The sequence below is a fragment of the Rutilus rutilus genome (genome assembly GCF_951802725.1).
Source record: "Rutilus rutilus genome assembly, chromosome: 23".
Taxonomy (NCBI): Eukaryota; Metazoa; Chordata; class Actinopteri; order Cypriniformes; family Leuciscidae; genus Rutilus; species Rutilus rutilus.
In genome coordinates this window covers 2,622,501-2,643,797 of record NC_140233.1, presented here as the reverse complement: position 1 = coordinate 2,643,797, position 21,297 = coordinate 2,622,501, and the positions used below count along the sequence as shown (strand labels likewise).

At 39.4% G+C, this 21,297-nt stretch overlaps 1 protein-coding gene across 1 annotated transcript in view; it reads left to right on the top strand.

Annotated features, from left to right (window-relative positions):
• The first annotated feature begins 2,512 nt into the window (after positions 1 to 2,512).
• Positions 2,513 to 21,297, top strand: part of LOC311282775 (NACHT, LRR and PYD domains-containing protein 12-like) — an 80,426-nt gene continuing 61,641 nt past the window's right edge. The window contains exons 1-5 of the mRNA XM_084396783.1: positions 2,513 to 2,619; positions 11,672 to 11,931; positions 14,225 to 14,269; positions 14,669 to 16,517; positions 16,851 to 17,024. Of these exons, the coding sequence (XP_084252909.1) occupies positions 11,685 to 11,931; positions 14,225 to 14,269; positions 14,669 to 16,517; positions 16,851 to 17,024 (2,315 nt within the window). The 5' untranslated portion in view covers positions 2,513 to 2,619; positions 11,672 to 11,684. The remainder of the gene's footprint in view (positions 2,620 to 11,671; positions 11,932 to 14,224; positions 14,270 to 14,668; positions 16,518 to 16,850; positions 17,025 to 21,297) is intronic.

Below are 21,297 nucleotides of genomic sequence, written 5' to 3'. Positions count from 1 at the left end.
GTCGCTTCACCGTCGCCTCGAGAGCCTTCAGGGAGGAGTGGTGGCAAACAAAATTCTATCACTGAATAAGAGACAAACATTTCCAATAGTCTTTGATGAGGTTTATTTTTTCTTGCAAGAAAAGGCCAGCAGTCGTACAGTCACACAGAGTGGCTGCAGAGTGTGACAGTGAAGGGAGGGCTTCCGTTCTCCTTTATAGTCTGGACTCCCAGAATGTTATCTTTCTAGGCCAATGATGGTATTTCAACCATATGTGGAACATTCTTAGACGTGTCCATCATATTGTCTCCTTGAGTGGAGGCCCTCCTGTCACGACCAACACTCTTTACCATTCCAATACAATTCGAATTCCATATTAGAATATGGTGTGTGCTCTTTTACTGTCATATGTTGGTCACACACATCTTACTGTAAGTAAATATAAAAAAAATGTTTAGAGGAGAGAGTACAAAAAAAAAAAGAGAAAAAGAGTAAAACAGGAAAAAAAAATGTTTTTGTATGTGTGTGTTTTCTGTGTATGAATAAAAATGTGCCAATGTATCCACTGGTTGTGTCTTTTGTGTTCATCATGTGAAAAGGTTTGTGAGGCGGGGAACCACAAGCAACATAACTTACCAGTTTTGGAAATGTTGTTTTGAATTTATTGCACCAGTGTGTTAGACTATGTTGTAGTGTGTGTGATTTTGAGGGCTTGTGTGTCCAGTCTGAGGGCAAAGTTTGGTTTTTCAGCAAGAGTGAATGGTTTTGAGTGTAGAGCTTCATTTTGACCTGAAAATAGGATGTTTGGGGGATTGGGTGAGACGTTATGGATTTGTGTTTACAGTTTTGAGAATACGAGGCATAGTTTCAAGAAATGTGTTTAAGCTAGGGCTGGGTATCGTTCAAAAAATTTCGATACCAATACCGATACCGATACCTTGATTTCGATACCGGTTCCTGATCGATACTTTTTTCGATACCAATTTTATGAAATCCATTTTAACAAGATTACATAACACATTACCTCAGAAAAACTTTGGTTTTATTTTTTCAGTTTGACTCATGCTCCTTCAGTGCACAAAGGAACAAAAAAAGCACAAAGGAACAAAATATTCCTTATACATATACATAAGGTACAAAATAATTTTTTTATAAAGAGCTCATGCTCACCACAGCTGAATTTATTTCATCAAAAATACAAAAAAACTTGTAATATTGTGGAATAGTATTACAATTTAAAATCTTATTTGAATATATTTCAAAATGTAATTTATTCCTGTGTTGTCAAAGCTGAAATATGAAAACAGTTTTTGGAAGGTCATTTTTGATCACTTTAATGCATGCTTACTGAAAAAAAATTCTGACCAACACGTTTTTGAACGGCAGTGTACATTCAGTAGGTCATTATTGCATTATAAACACAGTCAGAGTGATCAACAAGGTATCTCTTCATTTACCAGTCGAAGACGCAGCAACTTTCTGCTCTTATGTTTACTCCGTGCACTGTCAAGGGCTTCGTCATATCTGTCGCGGTACCGTCTTTGCAGCCATTATTTTACCACAAATACTGCATCGCGCGCTGTTGGCATCGAGCCTGAAGAAATGTAGCCACACTTTTGATCGACTTTTCCACATCTTTAGGGTATTGTGAGTGTGTGTGCTTGCGTGTCATTGAGTATGTGCGCGAGTTTGTGTGTGTGTGCTCGCGTCCATAGGCTCGCATCTCATGAGAATGTGCGTGGACAGTTTGTGTGCGCGCGCGCGTCTCATAAGAGTATGTGCGGAGAGTTCCGCGCGTCTCGTGTGTGTAGAGTTTGCGTGTATGTGCGTGAGCGAATTTAGGCGTGTCGTTGTGCATTTCATATGTATTTGTTTGAGCGCTGACGTTGACGAGTTAACCCCTTAGGTATCGAAATCTGGTACCGAAAAACAAGTCATTTTTCGATACTCGATAGTATCGAGGCAATTCGGTCGGTACCTAAAAAGTATCGAACTCGGTACCCAGCCCTAGTTTAAGCAATCGAGAAAAACTGTAATAATGATGAGGCAGAAGAACTTTAAAGAGGGGAGATGTGGTGATATGTGTACAAGTTTGTGATTGACAGTTAGCTGCAGGGTCCAGCGTTGCTGGGCAACAGAGGCGGGGTTACAGAGAGACAGAGAGACGACTGTGAGTTTCTACGACAACTGCGTATGTTAAATAAAATTCATCATCAAATTGTCAGCTCAATATCATGACAGTCAGCCAATCAAATCACATGATGGTAGCAGAATTTTCTAGACTAGCATTTGTTCTTTTTTCCAAACAAGATATCCAATTAAAATTAATGAGGGAAACAAATTAATAAACATACAAAATAATGTTTTAATTAATATTTCAAACGTTTTTTGTGAGGGTTTTGTTTAGGCGAGAATAGAAAATATGAAGACACACAAATATGTGTTTGTTTCCCTGAATGGATGTTTTTCTCTCACAGCTTCATCTCACATAGTTTGACTCCTGAATAACCAGTTCTACAGAGAAACACACAGTTCTTCATAAATAACACGTAAGTGAAAGAGAGTTCAGTGCTTTTGATGATTGAGGTGCCGTTTCAGAGGAGGACAAAGACACATCTGCAAATACTGTCATTATTCAAGGTAAGCTAGAAAATATAGTTACTGATCAATGTTTAAGTGTCATGTTTCCAGAGATCACAGAAGATTCATGCAGCTCAACTAGAGCTTTAATGGATTTTACACGTCTGAAGCGAGTCTCTGGGTGTCAGATTACAGTCTTTACAGTTTCATCCACTGAATAAAGCTTCTAGATCATGTCAAGTTCAAAACTCATAACTTTCAAAACTTATAAAAGATGTTTTGTGAGTTCAACAATTGGCACACTGTGTTTCTTCAGCCTTGTTTTAATTTCTGTCAAACATTAAATATGGCTTTAGGTCTATGACACTGAAGCAGTTAAAAAGCTCAGTTTCTCAACTAAACTTCTCTTACTTTACCTCCTGTTCTCCACTCATGAATAAACACACTGATTCAACATTACAACCATTATTTAATTATACAGATTCATTTAGATAATGAGAATTTATTCATTTTTAAGCAATTATGGTAATCAAATATAATTGTGTGTGTGTGTGTGTGTGTGTGTGTGTGTGTGTGTGTGTGTGTGTGTGTGCTAGTTAGAGGCAGGGGCTTTTCTAGGTTTTAAAAACATCAGGGGCTGCGGTGGGTATCGAGGGGTTCAGAAGGTTTGGATTTCTCGGACCTACATGTGCATTTTAAGGTGTTTGAAGGCCAAAGAGATTGGATAACAATAGCTTTAAAAGCATGTCAGTGCAGTAGCATTAATTATTTGTCAAGCAGAAAACATATTCTTAAACATGAGAATGAGGACAAATGTTGCAATGAATGATCCACACTAAATAATGGAAATATGTATTGTCAACAATAAGCATAAATATTCTGCAATCACATATTCCTAACAGGAATGACCTTGAATGAGAAATCTATTGAAGTTGTTACATTTCAATCAAACGCCAGTGCAATCTTTTGTGTCCAGGCAAATCAGCAATTTATATTAGCATTAAAGATTGGTTTCAGCAACTTTCTTTCCTGAGATAATCAATGTTTTGGGACTAATCAGTTTAATTAATGTATAAAATATAATTTAAAACATTAAGACACGTTTATTATACAAAGGAAATAATATTACAGATATAAAAAAAAATTGGTTGCTTATAAGGATTTAGATGTATTTTTTACATTTTTGGTCACAAAATAATTTGTTTTTATGACACGAGTCAGTATTGATGACTTTGCAATATTGATAAAACGTTTGAATATTAATAATGAAAAATGAGGCCTAGGCCTACACCAAAATGTGTCAAATTTATGTAGCCAACAAAGGAATACAAAAGCCCCGACATGGAGTTTTGACTCAGCTTTAATCGCCCTTTTGATGATATTAAAACTTAATTATCGAGAGAACATTGTCTACGAGTTGCATGCTCAGTGTCTTTTGCGCTTTATTTGAAGTGATATACAGGGTGCGCCACATTTGCGTGTGATATTGAAGAGTGCGCGCCACGAGCACATATCATGGCTGACACGACAGGAAAGTTCGTTTTTCTGACATATAGCCTGACAACATCTCATCTGACAGAGGACTGTGCGCTGCTGACTGCGGTATTTATTTGTTTTGTTTAACTGCTGTGAGATTGTCTGCTATTGTGCACAATTCCTAAATATTCTAGGATAGGCTGAAATCACTGGAAAATCATTGTGTGTGTGTGTGTGTGTGTGTGTGTGTGTGTGTGTGTACAATCACCAGTCAGAGACAGCTCCGATCTAAGATTAAACAACCACGTTTTATTTAATTCGTATCATATTTCCCCTAAACTCAGGGACCTGTTTCACACAGTCGATCAGTAACTCTTTCTCTACAGCATTCTGTGGTAGGCTAGGTCACGTGATTCATTCATTCGTTAAAGGGTAACTAAACCCCTATATATTAAAATATATTAAAGCTGCTGTCCGTATTTTTCCTCTTTGTCGCCATCGCTGTTCGAAATCTGCAACAGCGCAGAAGAATCCAGTGTTTAGAGGAGAATGTGCGGCTGTCAGTCGCCGCCGGATCCTGGCATTCGCAATCACAGATTATACTTTTGGGAAGTGTGACCATCTGACCAACATAAGAATCTTCACCGGAAAATGTCCTCTGAACAAGTAACATCCACTTTTGTTCTGACCAACAAAGGGGTAAAAACATTGCAGTAAATCGCACTGAAACGATCGCTTATCATATCACGTCAAACCGTGCAAATTATACTTTGTTCTCAAATTGTTAATGTTAACAACATCAGCACTGCGTGACTACATTTAATGCCCTCCCAATATTTATCTTTGTTTCCGCATGGGCCGGTTGCAGTCTCTTTTACTATAGCCACTCCGAAGCCCGAGTCTTTCGTGTTTCACAACGGGTGAATCTCCAGTTGATGACTGTCATTTGAACCTTTCTGGATCCGCCATCAAATTGATAAGTTTAATTATATCAAGTGCTGTGAGAAAAGGCTATAAATCTCCACCTCCAGCATCCTCACACTCACAGCCAACTAGCCGAGACTCTTCTTTATGTGGACAGATGTGTCTTTATGTGGACAGATGTGACTTAATGGACAGATGTGACTTAATGGACAGATGTGACTTTATGTGGACAGATGTGACTTTATGTGGACAGATGTGACTTAAAGGACAGATGTGACTTAAAGGACAGATGTGACTTAAAGGACAGATGTGACTATGTGGACAGATGTGACTATGTGGACAGATGTGACTTAAAGGACAGATGTGACTATGTGGACAGATGTGACTTAAAGGACAAGTTCGGTATTTTACACTTAAAGCCCTGTTTACAGATCGTTTCTGATGAAATAGAACGGTTAAGATTAAAATTTGGACACATGCTGCTGTCCCGAGAATTTTAGGTTTATTTCACTTCTCCCCCCCACCCCCACAATGGCAGCCTATGGGCACTGGAGCAATCCTTCCTAAAACGCATTAAACTTTCATTTACAAAGACGTGAAACTCACCGAGTGGTCAGGGGTGTTCACTGATATGCTCAGTCTCAAGTCTCACCTTTCAAATTTGGTCATTTTTTAAAATAAATTTAAACGATACATACCGTTTTGTGGCTCTTTAATGTGTCTGACAGATCGCTGTAGAGCATCAGTTAAAGCTGCTCGTGAACCGATCATCTCTTCCTTCTAGTTAATTTATAACATCAAATAAACATGAATGAACATGGGAAGGATTGTTGTTTTAACCGCGGAAAGACGTCAGTACACTCAAATGTTCAAATCCACCCATGCTAATCTGCTAACTCTCCTGACTGCTTTGTCGGACAAAATGGCGGATGGCGGATTATGATTGGTAAGATCGCCTGTCAATCAAGCTCCCTGCGAAGGGTCAATTAAAATCATTATTACAAGCTTACCGTTTTGAATCGAGCTACGGCAAGCAGAGTGTTTTGAACACTGGCTGGGTATGTACTTGCTCAAACAATTATTTTGGATCATTTTTAACCCAAAAATGTTATGGACTGTAAGGCCCGGCGGCACGAGGGGGCAAAAGGGGGCATTGCCCCCTCAGATCTTATTTGTGCCCCCTCAGTTTCATTTTTGTATTCATGGTTACAAATTAAATGATTCACTTTTTGAGCGGTACAGTCCCATATATGGGATTTTTTTATTTCAGTGCCCCTGAGAGTACGGTCCCACATATGGGATTTAGAATGTTCAGTGACGACATAACTGCCAGATTCAAACTGTGCTTTCGCGCGTTGGTTGACGCTGACGGCGCTGATCCACTTGTCCGACACGACTGTCGCGTGGTGTCGCGACGCCTCCCAGAGAATGTCTAATATAATATGGCTCTGCGCCTCCCCACATTGGTACGTTGATGGGGGTTTACCGCTATGGGCGTGGTTTTGACCCAGCGGGAAATGTAGCGTATCAGAACAGAGGACCTGCGAGAGACTTCCCTCCGTCTCCATATGCTCTACTTCTATTGGATAGACGCGTCGCGTCTGACGGAATTCATTTGCATAAAGATGGGCATCGGCCAGCTTTTTGACGCGCAGCATTTTTTCAAAATAAGCGCCGCCTTCCCGGAATGCTTTGCGGGCGCGACAAAGTCGCTTGACGTCACCCATAGGAATATAGTGGAGCGCGGCGCGACAGAAGTGTCGCACGGACAAGTGGATCAGCGCCGTGAGCCAGAGTCGGACGCGCTCAGCGCTGTCATATCACAACTATGCAGTGTTTTCAACCTCACAATGTTTGTTTTAGGTTTCAGACATTTAAATACACATAAGCACTAGTAAAACAATACATTTGGAGTTTGTAAAATACACACTGATGTCTGTGGAAGCAGCAATAACAATCTATTCAAATATAATTTGCCGACGTGTGTTATTCAATATCAGACAAACACAGTGGTAGTAACTATAAAGTAGTTTACTCTATTCTTCTATTCCACTTTCTTGCATGTATTTCGGGAGAAATTGATGACTCACAGGATTCTCTGAACTGCGGCGCAAAGAAACAGCCATCTCACGTTATAGATCAAGATCAAGATTATTTATAAAGGTTTTTAAATGACCAAACACACTCACATACACATTTTTGAGAATCGGAATATCAGATAGAATAAAATGGGTTTAGCAAAATCTGTTGATTTTGAATAAAAAAGGGAAAAGGAAATAAAAGCGATACATCCACGGTGTGTCACGTGACAAATATGACGCGTCGCCATGGAAACATTAAGGGGGAACGTTCTAAATTCTAAAATAACAGTTGCCTTGAAAAAACTCACTATGGGGAGTCAGTTAGAATATTAAAATTAAGCGTGAAAGGGTTAAAATATGCATAATAAATTATGCTGCCTTATCTTTTTTTACTAAGCAAGTTATCAGTGTGTATTGTTCGTTGATGGTATAAAGTTAAGCCCCCTTAACAATTTTACATGCCTCCTCAGTCATTTCATTCTGCAGCCGGGCCTGACCAAAGAGTATAGAAGCCCAAGAGGCGAAACTCAATAGAACGCCCCATAGCAACAGTTGCCCCCATGACTTGACGGCGCGGCCGCCATTATGGACTGAAAACTGAAGGAAAACGCCGAAAAATAAAGGGAGTCAATGGCACTGAAAAACTTAAAATAACAAAAACTTAACATAGCTTAATTTTTTCTGGCCGTCATATCTAAATATGAAAACAATTTAAAATACATTAATGAGGATGACCGACGTTAAATGACGTTAAATGACAGAAAATATACCTATATGTGTTGGTTAGGAAAATAGTATTTTGGGACAAAATATTACTATAGAAGTACTATAAGACTACTATAGAAATACTATAGCGGCTCTAGGATATTATAGAGGTATTACAGAACATAACATACTTCTGTGATGTTCTGTATAGCCTCTCTATAATATTTTTAAGCTGCTATAGTAGTCTTATCGTACTTATGTAGTATGTCCCAAATTACTATAGTATTCCTATAAGATTCCTATAATATTTTGTCCCAAAATACTATAAATATGAAAACAATAATAAAAAAAAACATTTATTTTGTCCCAAAATACTATAAGATTCTTAGTACTTTTTAGTAAGGGTATCCCCACCGAATCGGCTTCATTAGCCTACCACTTACGGTTTGCAAAGATACAATTATAAAATTACTGCAAAACTTTAATCTATCAATATTTATGTTCTATTATGCATTTTCCTTGTTATATGACTAACAGAAATTCATGAAATAATATATGTTCGCTTGTCTATAGGCAGATACACAGTAATTAGATATAAGTAATAAGATATTTATTCAAATGTTGATTTTGAAATTAGTAAACATCACCATATATATGATTTGAAAAAAAAAATTATAAATGAACATTTCTAAAGACGGTTAATATTTTACACAGTGAACGTTTCAATGGCAAGAAAAAAAAAACTATGAATGTCCTATTACAGGCGGAAAGGTACAAAAAAGATGTGCAATCTAGCGGTGCACACATGAACTATTAACACATACTAAAATGGATTTTGCCATTGACTGGCGCTAACGATTCCAGCAGCTTTCAGTCCATAATGGCGGATTCGCCTCCGCAGCGCCATCTACAGACTGTTACCCATAACACAACAGAGTTTCGCCTCTTGGGCTTCTATACTCTTTGGCCTGACTGTAGCTTTAAAGGGGGGGGTGAATTTCCCATTTTCAGTCAATCTCCTGTTAATCTTGAGTACCTATAGAGTAGTATTGCATCCTTAATATCTCCAAAAAGTATTTAGTTTGATTATATTTATAAAAGACAGATAGGCAGTACCGAATATTTCCGGAAAAAATCGATCGGCTGGAGGCGGGCCGTGTGCTATACTGTCTATGGCCGTGTGGGCGAAGCTAACGCTGTGAGCTAACGCACAACACTAACAACACAGAGACATCTGAAGCAGATACCAGTTTTACTCACCGGTTCCAATCACGACCGTGAACCTTTATCATTGCGACTGCTCGATCCATTAGATGCATTAGACGATCTGCAAATCTGTCGATCTGGGCTTTGTTTGTAAAACAATCATCTCGACTCGAAATGCAGGGAACAAAGTCTTACACAGCTCCGTTCATGCTCTGAAAAAACAAACTCCATCCACTGGTCCGTTAACGCTGGGTTCTTTGGGAATCTGTACAGGGTTCTCTTGCCCTGGCATCCAAAAACACACTTATTTGGTGACATTTACTTCCAAAAGCCTCAGCCGAGCAGAGCAGCGCTCAGATGACGAACTGCTTTCACTGTCTGTCTGGTCTACGAGTGCGCGCGCGCCCGCGGAGAAGTGCCATTTGGACCCATATAAGGAAATTCCGCCCCAGCTGACGTCACACAGACCCATACTCGAAAAAAACTTTCCGAAACTTGTGACAAACCGGAAGGACAATTTTTGGCACAGAAATACTCCTTCAAACGTACAATTTAATTTTTGAAACTTTGTCCATGTTTAGCATGGGAATCCAACTCTTTAACAGTGTGAAAAACTCAGTATGCATGAAACAGCAATCTCCCCCCCCCCCCCCCTCTCTTTAAGTAGGCTAAATACAACGCCTAGAAATCCCCCTCAAAAGTCAAGGACCTGTCACAGAATGACAGTACAGTAGACAGATGTGAGCGCGAAAACTACTTGTTATGTCAAACACAACAGGTTTATTCACCTCAGAGAAGAAGATGTGGAATATATATTGTGTTGTATTTTTGTTAATCTTGATTTCTCGCAAATTGTGTGTTTTTCTGGCCGAGTCGGAGCCGAGTCTCATGAACACACAGTCGAGCACAGACCATCAGGCAAGGTCAAGATTTTCGTTAAATAACACATAAAATCGCATATCGTATACCAGAACACTTAGAGTATAGTATATAGCATACGATCCTTCTGTGATACCGTTGTGTCTTTAAAAAAAATGATTGCTAGTCGAGTCGCTATTCACATTAAATGGACGAGCGCGGGCAGGAAATACAATCCTCCTTTTGTGATCATAAAGCAAAGAAGCGCAAACCGCATTAGAACTCCAGGGCGAATTAATTTTCGTTTTATGGTGAACTATCCTGTTTCGTTTTAGGTGTGTGTGTGTTGTTACGCGTGTTCAAATGTGTTTTTGGGATCCACTAGCCTAGTTGTTTTAACAATAATATTGTAGGCTATAAGTAATAAAAAAAAAAAACTGTACAAATTTGTTTATTCATGTGTGGTGCAAGCATTCCTTTTAGTTAAAGGCAATGTTTTATATCTGCTGTTCTGAATGTTTAACGTAGGCCTATAGCCCTAATATTTGTGTATTTTTTTCACAATTTCCACAAGCTGTAGACCTAACAGTGTTTGCGGGAGGGGGAGTAAAAATGCAAAAATTTAAAACTTAATTTGCGTGAGTGAGTTTGCGAGTGTGTGTGTGAGAGTGTGCATGAGAGTTTGTGTGAGAAAGACTGTGTGTGTGCACTCTCAGAAAAAAGGTACAAAAGCTGTCACAGTGGCGGTACCTTTTCACACCTTTGTACCTAAAGAGTGCATTTTAGTCCCAAGGTACATATTGGTATCAAAAGTGCATATTAGTAGTACCCTTTTGAAGGGTACTGTCCCAGTGACAGCTTTTACCTTTTTTTCTGAGAGTGTGTGAGTGAGTGTATGTGTGTCTGAATTTGCGTGAGTGTTTGTGCAAGAGAGAGAGAGAGAGAGAGAGAGAGTGTGTGTGTGTGTGTGTGTCTGATTTTGCGTGAGTGTTTGTGCAAGAGTGTGTGTGTGTGTCTGATTGTGGGTGAGTGTTTGTGTGAGAGAGAGAGAGAGTGTGTGTGTGTGTGTGTGTGTGTGTGTGTGTGTGTGTGTGTGTGTGTATCTGGTGCTTGTACAGAACTGGAATAACTAGAATAACTGGATACTGGGAAAATGTTAAACTATTTTTTCTATTGCTCATATTTTTTTAGTATGAATTAGCATAATTCATTAATCACTATTATAACTTTTAGTATTTTCAGTGTCACCTTATTCTTTTTATTCCAGTCTGGTCTGAAATGTACAAGACAAGTCTTCCAAGAAGAATATGACAAAATCTGAAAGTACTTCTTATGTAAGGGATAATGTAGAGCGAGGCGGTTGTTATAGCGAATACACCCCCGACGGGCTGATCGAGTCCCCGACGCGAAGCGGAGCCTGAAGGGGTTGTATTCGCTATAACAGCCGCCTCGCTCTACATTATCCCGCTTATTACATGGCTACCCACCAAATAAATCAATAATTTGACACAAAATATTGATTTTAAAAAGGAGTTTATTAATTTATTGAGTTTATTGAAAATGTAATAAATGTAATAAATGTGTATAATCATAGTCTAATCATGTTGAGACTCAATAATCTCCAGCATTCAGCTGAATCTGTCAGAACAAACAATAATCTCCTAATGAGCTAATGACTCTTAAACTAAATAAAAATCTGAAGAATTAGATTTAGACCGTAAAAGTTAAAAAAAATGTTTCATAATACCGGTAGTTGATGTGATCAGTGTCTGTCATGTCATTACGCACATTTATTTGCACATAATGAAAATATCTCTGCTATAAAAATCAACTATTTGAATACTTTTCCTTTTCTCCAACAGTCCCTGAAGGACGATGGCAACTGAGCTGCTTTTTACACTAGAAAACCTGAAAAAAGATGATCTGAAGAAATTTAAGTGGCTCTTAACACAAGATGGAGCCATTGGAGCTGGTAAACTGGAGGATGCTGGTGTCACTGATATAGTGGATATAATGAAGGAGCGTTTTGGACTGGAAGAAGCTGTGAAGAAAACACTGAACATCCTGAGGATGATAAACCAGAACCGGCTGGCTGAAGAGTTACAGAACAACTACACTGAAGGTAATACAAGAGAGAATAGAGAACGAGAGGCAGCTTAGGTTAATAGACATATACTGAATATTCAGATTATTTTCAAAGCAGATTCTTATATACACCAAGGCTGCATTAAATTATCAAAAATAGTTAAAATATTGTGAAATATTACATTTCAAAATAACTTTGCTATTAGAATATATTTATTTTTGTGTACAGAAGAGGACTGGCTTCTTTGATTTAGGTAGTTTGTGGATCGTTAGGTAGAGCTCACAGCGGGTGATCGGTCAGAATCACGCAAGATTTCTTCATTGGAAGTATTTATTGAATTTACAACTGCATGATTGAATATGTACAATGATGCGTGGTTCTGAAATAAAGAAATAAAACAAACATAATTAGTTGAATGCAAATGAATGATTATCATGCAACAAACCTCTATTTGTATTAACTGTATCCTATTCTCATAATATAGCAGGAATAAAATACAATAATATTTTAACATGGACGAAACTGGCATTAAAAGAATGAAAAAGGCTGTTATGTAGGTCTAAGCAGCTACAACTATAACAATGAGAAAGGATAAACCATTCGCAATACAATGGCTCCCTCTGCTGGTCGCATAAGTAACTACACCAGGCCGCTCCGAGAGGTGTCACGTGACGACCTGTGTACATGCGGGAGGTGCGTGCCCTATAACCGATGAGGGTGCTTAAAGGGATACTTCACCTCTGGGAAGATGAATGTGTATTTAAAATAGGTCATTTAAGTAGCAGAAATGTGAAGAAATTTTTGAATTTGGAGCTTTCTAGACTGAGAAAAGCCAGAAAATGTATTTTTGGCTTATGTGGATGAAAGACAACAACTCCCAGAATGCACTTGCTTCGCTGCCTTAGGAGGCCACGCCTACCGGTAAGAGTGCGCACTGCAGTTGAAAACAACAAAGCTAGCCTACGTGATGAGATTGCGAGGGATTTAGAGATCGTCCAAAATGTCCGGGATTCGGCTTTTGCGTTCTACAGTCGCCATTCATTCATCATGTTTACTGTGGCGAGCAGGATGAGGCTGACGGCCGCGGGAGAACGGCGCGAGGCCGGTGGCGTGATTACTGAGACGCGCCGGGTCTCGCATCTCTCACGGAGGAGCGGGAATTTTTCTTAGCAATGGTAAAACGCACATCAACCGATCACTTGTTTAGCGTTCATGTAAACACTACATTCAAATTCACCAATCGGAATGAATTCAGTTAGATTGAAAGGTGTGCATGTGAACAATGAATGGCGACCGCAGAAAGCAAAAGCTGAATCCCGGACATTTTGAACGACCTCGCCCGCCGGACAAGTCCGGGAAAAGGAGGATGGTTACTTACTCAGCTTTCTCCTACTATTCAGCTTTCTCCACAGAACAGAACAAGAGCCTGCTAGCTTAGCTTCCAAAGAAAGACGGCTGACTGTGTGTACATTCTGTGAGTGAGATCCCTCCCTGTATGGGCGGGCTGAAAACATGCGGAACAATGCCATCTACTGGCTGTAGTCTTTAGCCTCAGGACAGAAAATCCTCCGATGACGCAAAATGACGATTTTTGCGTCATCGGAGGATTTTTTCCAGACAAAAAATACATAAATCTCTTGTCTCAGGGGGATATGAGGGTGGAAAGCACGGTAATTCGAAAATACTACAGGTTTTCTACTAATAAAAAGCTTAATGCTAAATCCTGAAGTAACCCTTTAACTGCTATTCTACAATGTGTAACCAAAGAATAATGCCGGAGTGGCAACCTATGCATCGATACGATAGAAAGAAGCATCACGACACGAGGCCTAGCCGGGCAGGAAAAGCCTGCGCTTACATTTAGCAACACTAAACAGACAAAACACTACTAATCTAGCCTTAGCAATGACAATAAAAGAACAACAACATACCGATTCTTACTTGTAAAGACGCACACAGAATAAGCAGTTGTATCAAGGCGGGTTGTAAGTCTGTGCGGTTAGTGTACACTACTGGCAAAAGTCTCGTCTGATGAGGGATGAGGAGGGATATTGAAAAGCACCCAGAGAGTCACAGTAAAGTGTCTGATGCTTAGCGGCCACAAGGGAGCCTTTATTACAATTTGAATATTTTTTCCTATGTTGAGGTCACAGGAAAACTTTCACAGCTGAATTTTAAGTGTCACATTCCTAAATCATTCTAATACGATTTAGTTGATAGTTCAGATGATAGTTTAATAGCTGTGCTGCTTAATGAAGGGTGGAAACACGATGCAGTGCCTCAGGATGCTTTGATGAACATAAAGTCTCATTTCATTCTCTCTTCACAGTGCAAAAATCACCAGAAGAAGCTGAGAAAAACACAAGAAAACAAGGTGAATTAACCTTACACACATACTTATGGAAGTAAATTAATGAACCATGTATTTGAAGCAAAAAAACATTTTAATGCATTGTATTTTCAGGGCTTGCATTTTTTCGGTCTAAAATCCATTTATTCAACATGCTTTTTTGTGTCAAATACATTTGTCATTTTTTTCCTCTTCCATACACGTCCTAATAGAGTTATCAGAAATGATTTTAGCGTGTTTGATGTATATTGATGATCTCAGCACTGAACAGATCTATACTATACATTTAAATACCATGTTTGTTTTGATGATAATCTTTCTAATGTGAAAAACCTACGTGTTTAATTTTCTAGTGTTTAGTCTAGTGAAAGTAATTTTCTTTGTTCACACTTTTTCATGTTTATTTGTATTTTTTCATAACAGATTTCTGGCTGCAGGAATTCTTGAAAACTCACAAAAAGAACATGAAGGAGACAGTAGAGCATATCTTTGAGGGTAAAAGTGAAAATGAAGCAGATCTCAGGGATGTTTTCACAGATCTCTTCATTACGGAGGGGGATCTTAGAGAAATCAACAAAGAACATGAGATTCTGCAGATTGATAAAACAATTAAACCCCATAAATCACAGAACAGGCCATTAAAATGCAGTGATGTATTTAGTCGGAACAAAAATAAGAAAAAGATTGTTCTGACCAAAGGTGTCGCTGGCGTTGGAAAAACTGTCTCAGTGCACAAGTTCATTCTGGACTGGGCAGAAGGAGAAGCCAATCAGGATATAGACTGTGTTTTCCTGCTTCCATTCCGAAAGATGAACTGCATTAAAGTCAGAGAGATCAGTCTGCATGAGTTTCTACAGAAATTTAATCCAGAACTGAATAAACTGGAAACAGCAAAGATATGTGAGATATATAGTTGTAAACTTGCGTTTGTCTTTGATGGACTGGATGAGAGTCAACTGACTTTGGATTTTGACAGTGGAATGGTGACGAGTGTTGAGGAGCAATCATCTATAAATGAACTATTTACAAGTCTGGTGAATGGGTCTCTGCTTCCATCAGCTCACGTCTGGGTGACATCACGACCAGCAGCAGCCAATCAGATCCCTCCTGAGTATGTAGGGTTGTTCACAGAGGTGCGAGGATTCACTGACCAGCAGAAGGAGGAGTATTTCAGAAAGAGAATCAAAGATGAGACTCAGGCCTCCAGGATGATCTCACACATTAAGAAATCTCCTAGTCTCTACATCATGTGTTACATTCCCGTGTTCTGTTGGATCACAGCCACAGTTCTTCAGGACGTCCCCATTGGGAACGATTCAGAAAACATCAACACGACACTCACTGAAATGTACATCCACTTCCTGCTGATACAGATGAACATGAAGAACCAGAAGCATGACAGAAAAACAGAAAGACAACGTACCAAGCTCTTAGATTCCAATAAAACAATGATTGAGAAGTTAGCTAAGCTGGCGTTTGAACAGCTGAAGAAGGAAAACATAGTGTTCAATGAGGAAGATCTGACAGCATGTGGTATTGATGTGAGTGAAGACTTTGAGTCCACAGGAATGCTGACTGAGATCTTTCAGCAAGAAGCTGGACTTCATGAGATGAAGGTCTTCTGCTTCGTTCATCTGAGTGTTCAAGAGTTCCTCGCTGCAGTGCACGTGTTCCTCTGCTACCTGGACAAGAACATGGACGAGCTGCGGTTTTTCTCTGAAGAAACACAGTTCGAGGTCAGGCCAGACCACATCGACAAGCCAGACAAAAATATTGCTTTACATGATTTACTAAAGAAGGCTGTTGAGAAAGCAATGCAAAGTCAGAAAGGACATTTAGACCTATTTGTACGGTTTCTGCTGGGCATTTCACTGGAATCGAATCAGAAACTGCTCATCGGCCTGTTCACACACACTGAAGACAGCACAGACAGCGTCACAGAAATAACCAAACACATTAAAGAACAATTACAAAACCAGGACGATACCATCTCACCTGAAACTTCAGTCAACCTGTTCTACTGCTTACTGGAGCTCAATGACAATTCATTATATACAGAAATACAAAGATACTTCAGATCAATACAAAGATACTTCAGATCATCTCCAGAAAGAAAGAAAAGAAAGCTCTCGTCTTCCATGTGCTCATTGATGGCTTACGTACAGCTGATGTCAGAGGAGGTGCTGGATGAGCTCAACCTGGGGAGGTACAGGACAACACGGGCAGGCCGCATTAATCTCCTGCCAGCTGTGAGATGCTGCAGAAAAGCAGAGTAAGAAACTTGCTGTTTAATCAAAGTTTTTAATTCTGAAAATCAAGTTTTAGCGTACGATGCAGAGTGAAGTATCATGTTTTAACTGATTTTAGAAAGTAAAATCTGTATTTACTAAAATGGATTTACTAAACAGTGATTTTATAGACATCAATTTGAACGTTATTTTCACTTCACTGTCACATCAGTTCCAGCATATATGACATTTATATTTTTGCAGAAAGCTTTAACGTTCACAAAGAACATGATATAACATATCACTGTTACTACAAACACTGTCCATACAATATGAACACACAATACATGCCATGGGCAAATGTCCTGTTTTTACAGACTCTCCTCATGTTCTCTCGATGACTCCTGCTGTGAAACTGTGGCTTTGGCCCTGCAGACACCAAACTCTCTGATAGAGCTGGACATGAGTCACAATTACAGCCTGACAGATCGAGGAGTGAAGCTGCTCTCTGATGGACTGAAGAGCCCACACTGTCAGCTGAAGATACTGAGGTTTGAGCTCATTCTTATACAGCACCCACCTCAGTGTTTCATCCACTGCAAACGGAGTATGACATTATAAAACGCTTAACATGCCTTAATGCTCAAAGACAATGATTTTAATATATGAAACTCAGTACACACCGCATTGATGATGCTTAATATATACAGGCAAGCAGATGAACCCAGAATCTGAATACTATGCGCTTAATTGCATGTTAATTGTTTTACTTTATAATGGTTTCCTTTGGGGAAACAATTTACATGAAACTTTGCACATTGCGTTCATATTCTGGGATCATCTATCTGCCTGTACATTGTATATTTTATTAATAAAGTGTATCACTGTATGCAAGATGATGATGATGATGAAGTCAATGAAGCATGTATTACAATAGGGATGTTTTCTCCCCGTTATGCCCATGCATGACAGATGGCGTCAAATCTTGTACGTTTCTAAGATAAACAAAGTTATGAATTAATCTGACCGTATTATATCATACAGAAAACATATATGTCAGCTATATATATATATATATATAAAATAACATTTGTATTTCATACATTCATTTTTAGTTTAAACAAAAACCTGTCATCCATTCATTTCATCCTCATCACGGTACAAAGAACATCAAAAAAACTTAGGATGTTGGAAAATAACAATGTCTTTTCTGTTAACCAAATGGTTTTTTTTTTTTTGCTTCAATGCAAATGAACAAGCGGTGTTAATTTCAAACCCTGTGTATAAATATTTATATTAGGGGTGTAACGATATTCAAACCAAACCTAAACCCCCCCCGATGACTATAGGCAGCTCAGTTTAAGCAGCAGCGCGAGTGAACGCAATCATCTCTTCCTGATAAACATGAATGAACACCTGAAGTGTGTTGAAAGATACAGTCCAACTTACTGAAATATATTATATCTTGTGTAATCGCTCAACCAGTGTTTCAACGGCGGATAGACATCAGTAAAATAACTTTTAAACAATATCCCACGTCGCATTACATTTACCCTCAGGGAAGTCATTCAGTGTGTGTGAGCTTGTTCGCCAGAGAAATGTATTTCACTAAATATATGCACTATATTAGCCTACATATTCATTATATTTTATTGAACCGGTTAGTGATGTCATGATTATTTAATGTATGTTTAAAATATCTGTCATGAAAATGACAGCCAGTGTGTAAATGATTATATTTAAACAACAAATTGGAGTAAATACATAATTTTATATTAGAAGTCAGTGCAAAAATGCCTTGTGTAGTTTACATGTTTGCAGACAATTTGTTATTTGAGTGTTGATTATTATATTTAAAAATAAATAATTAATAATTTGTTACATTTATATAGCGCTTTTTTCTGAGACCTCAAAGCGCTTTACATAGAAGGGGGGATCTCCTCAACCACCACCAATGTGCAGCATCCACCTGGATGATGCGACGGCAGCCATATTGCGCCAGAACGCCCACCACACACCAGCTTACTGGTGGAGAGGAGACAGTGATGAAGCCAATCAGTGTATGGGGATGATTAGGAGGCCATGATGGACAGAGGCCAAGGGGCAAATTTGGCCAGGATGCCGGGGTGTAACCCCTACTCTTTTTCGAAGGACATCCTGGGATTTTTAATGACCACAGAGAGTCAGGACCTCGGTTTAACGTCTCATCCGAAGGACGGATAGCAATAGCAACAGCAAATAGCAACTGAATTTGATTTATGATGGGCAGAATACTCCCGATGCTCCCGTGTTCCCCTCTGTCCCACACACACACACATACACAGACACACACACACACACACACACATGTTCATATAACATTGCTGTATATAGTTTACATGATAAAAGTAGGCTAATCTTGAAGATATACCTCTAGCTTTAATCAATTAATCAGGCCTTTAAAGTGTTTAGTCTTTAAACTCCAGGCAATGATGTGTTTTCCACTATTTAATTTATTTTCACAGCGCTGAATTTCATATGGTGATTAAATATGTTATTTTTCATGTCAGTCAGATCAATTTTGATCAAGAACAATGCACTGTGGCTTTAATTCAGTTTGAGCAGCGCAGCAAAAATAGACTCTGCTCCTCTACGTGTGTGTGTGTGTGTGTGTGTGTGTGTGTGTGTGAGTGAGTGAGTGTGCTTTGCGCGCTGTGTGAACCTCTAACCTATGGGAGGCCGTATGGGACGAAACACATTGAAACACTTGCGCTACACACTGAAACACTTGCGCTACACACTGAAACACTTGCGCTACACACTGAAACACTTGCGCTACACACTGAAACGCTTGCGCTACACACTGAAACACTTGCGCTACACACTGAAACGCTTGCGCTACACTGAAACGCTTGCGCTACACACTGAAACGCTTGCGCTACACACTGAAACACTTGCGCTACACACTGAAACGCTTGCGCTACACACTGAAACGCTTGCGCTACACACTGAAACACTTGCGCTACACACTGAAACACTTGCGCTACACACTGAAACACTTGCGCTACACACTGAAACACTTGCGCTACACACTGAAACACTTGCGCTACACACTGAAACTCTTGCGCTACACACTGAAACACTTGCGCTACACACTGAAACACTTGCGCTACACACTGAAACACTTGCGCTACACACTGAAACACTTGCGCTACACACTGAAACGCTTGCGCTACACACTGAAACGCTTGCGCTACACACTGAAACGCTTGCGCTACACACTGAAACGCTTGCGCTACACACTGAAACGCTTGCGCTACACACTGAAACACTTGCGCTACACACTGAAACACTTGCGCTACACACTGAAACACTTGCGCTACACACTGAAACACTTGCGCTACACACTGAAACTCTTGCGCTACACACTGAAACTCTTGCGCTACACACTGAAACACTTGCGCTACACACTGAAACACTTGCGCTACACACTGAAACTCTTGCGATACACACTGAAACACTTGCGCTACACACTGAAACACTTGCGCTACACACTGAAACACTTGCGCTACACACTGAAACACTTGCGCTACACACTGAAACACTTGCGCTACACACTGAAACTCTTGCGCTACACACTGAAACACTTGCGCTACACACTGAAACACTTGCGCTACACACTGAAACACTTGCGCTACACACTGAAACACTTGCGCTACACACTGAAACGCTTGCGCTACACACTGAAACGCTTGTGCTACACACTGAAACGCTTGCGCTACACACTGAAACGCTTGCGCTACACACTGAAACGCTTGCGCTACACACTGAAACGCTTGCGCTACACACTGAAACACTTGCGCTACACACTGAAACACTTGCGCTACACACTGAAACACTTGCGCTACACACTGAAACACTTGCGCTACACACTGAAACTCTTGCGCTACACACTGAAACACTTGCGCTACACACTGAAACACTTGCGCTACACACTGAAACACTTGCGATATTGCGATACTAAACAAAAGAAACAAATGCTTTCAAGGCAAGCTTCTATTCCATTCCAAAACCTTGAGTGTTTTGGATTCCAAAGTCCATGTTGTTTTTGAAATCCTCTAACTTGGACTGTGAACAGCTTGTTTTCTCTGTCATTAACATATCTGACAAAAGTGAGAATAGCAGATGTTGTCCGTTTTGTTGATAGTTTTCAGGGAGCTATGACAAGATTGAAATTGGACAAAGGTTACAAATTATTCTTGACCTTTTCTTACATAAAAAAAAAAAAAAATTGATTCATTTAAATGGCATGACACTTGATGACTAAGCTCACACTTTCTATAGCTAAACAAAATAAATAAATACATTGAAATGATGTCTGATTGTGGGCTGTGTTTGAAATCTAGTGGCTTTTGTTAAAATTTCATGTTATTAAGTGTTAGTTTGTCCCGGAGATTGCAGCAATATTCCACTAGTGACTAGATGTTACTACCATGAATGAAACTAAGAATTGTACATCTTTACAGTGATAAATAAACCGTGCTTCTGTTTCCAAATGAACCAAACTTCCAGTTGCAATGAAACGACTTCCAGACACACTGAAAATGTTTGTGCTCTCTCACACACGTGAATGTTTGAAACGTGCAGTCTTAATGCAGGTACAACAGTACGTGGGCCATTACAGGATATATGCAAAGAGTTTCTATGTAACCATATGTCTTTCATAAATATGCACATATATACTGTAGTGTTTCACATGTACGCGCAAGTGTTTCAGTGTGTAGCACAAGTGTTTCAGTGTGTAGCGCAAGTGTTTCAGTGTGTAGCACAAGTGTTTCAGTGTGT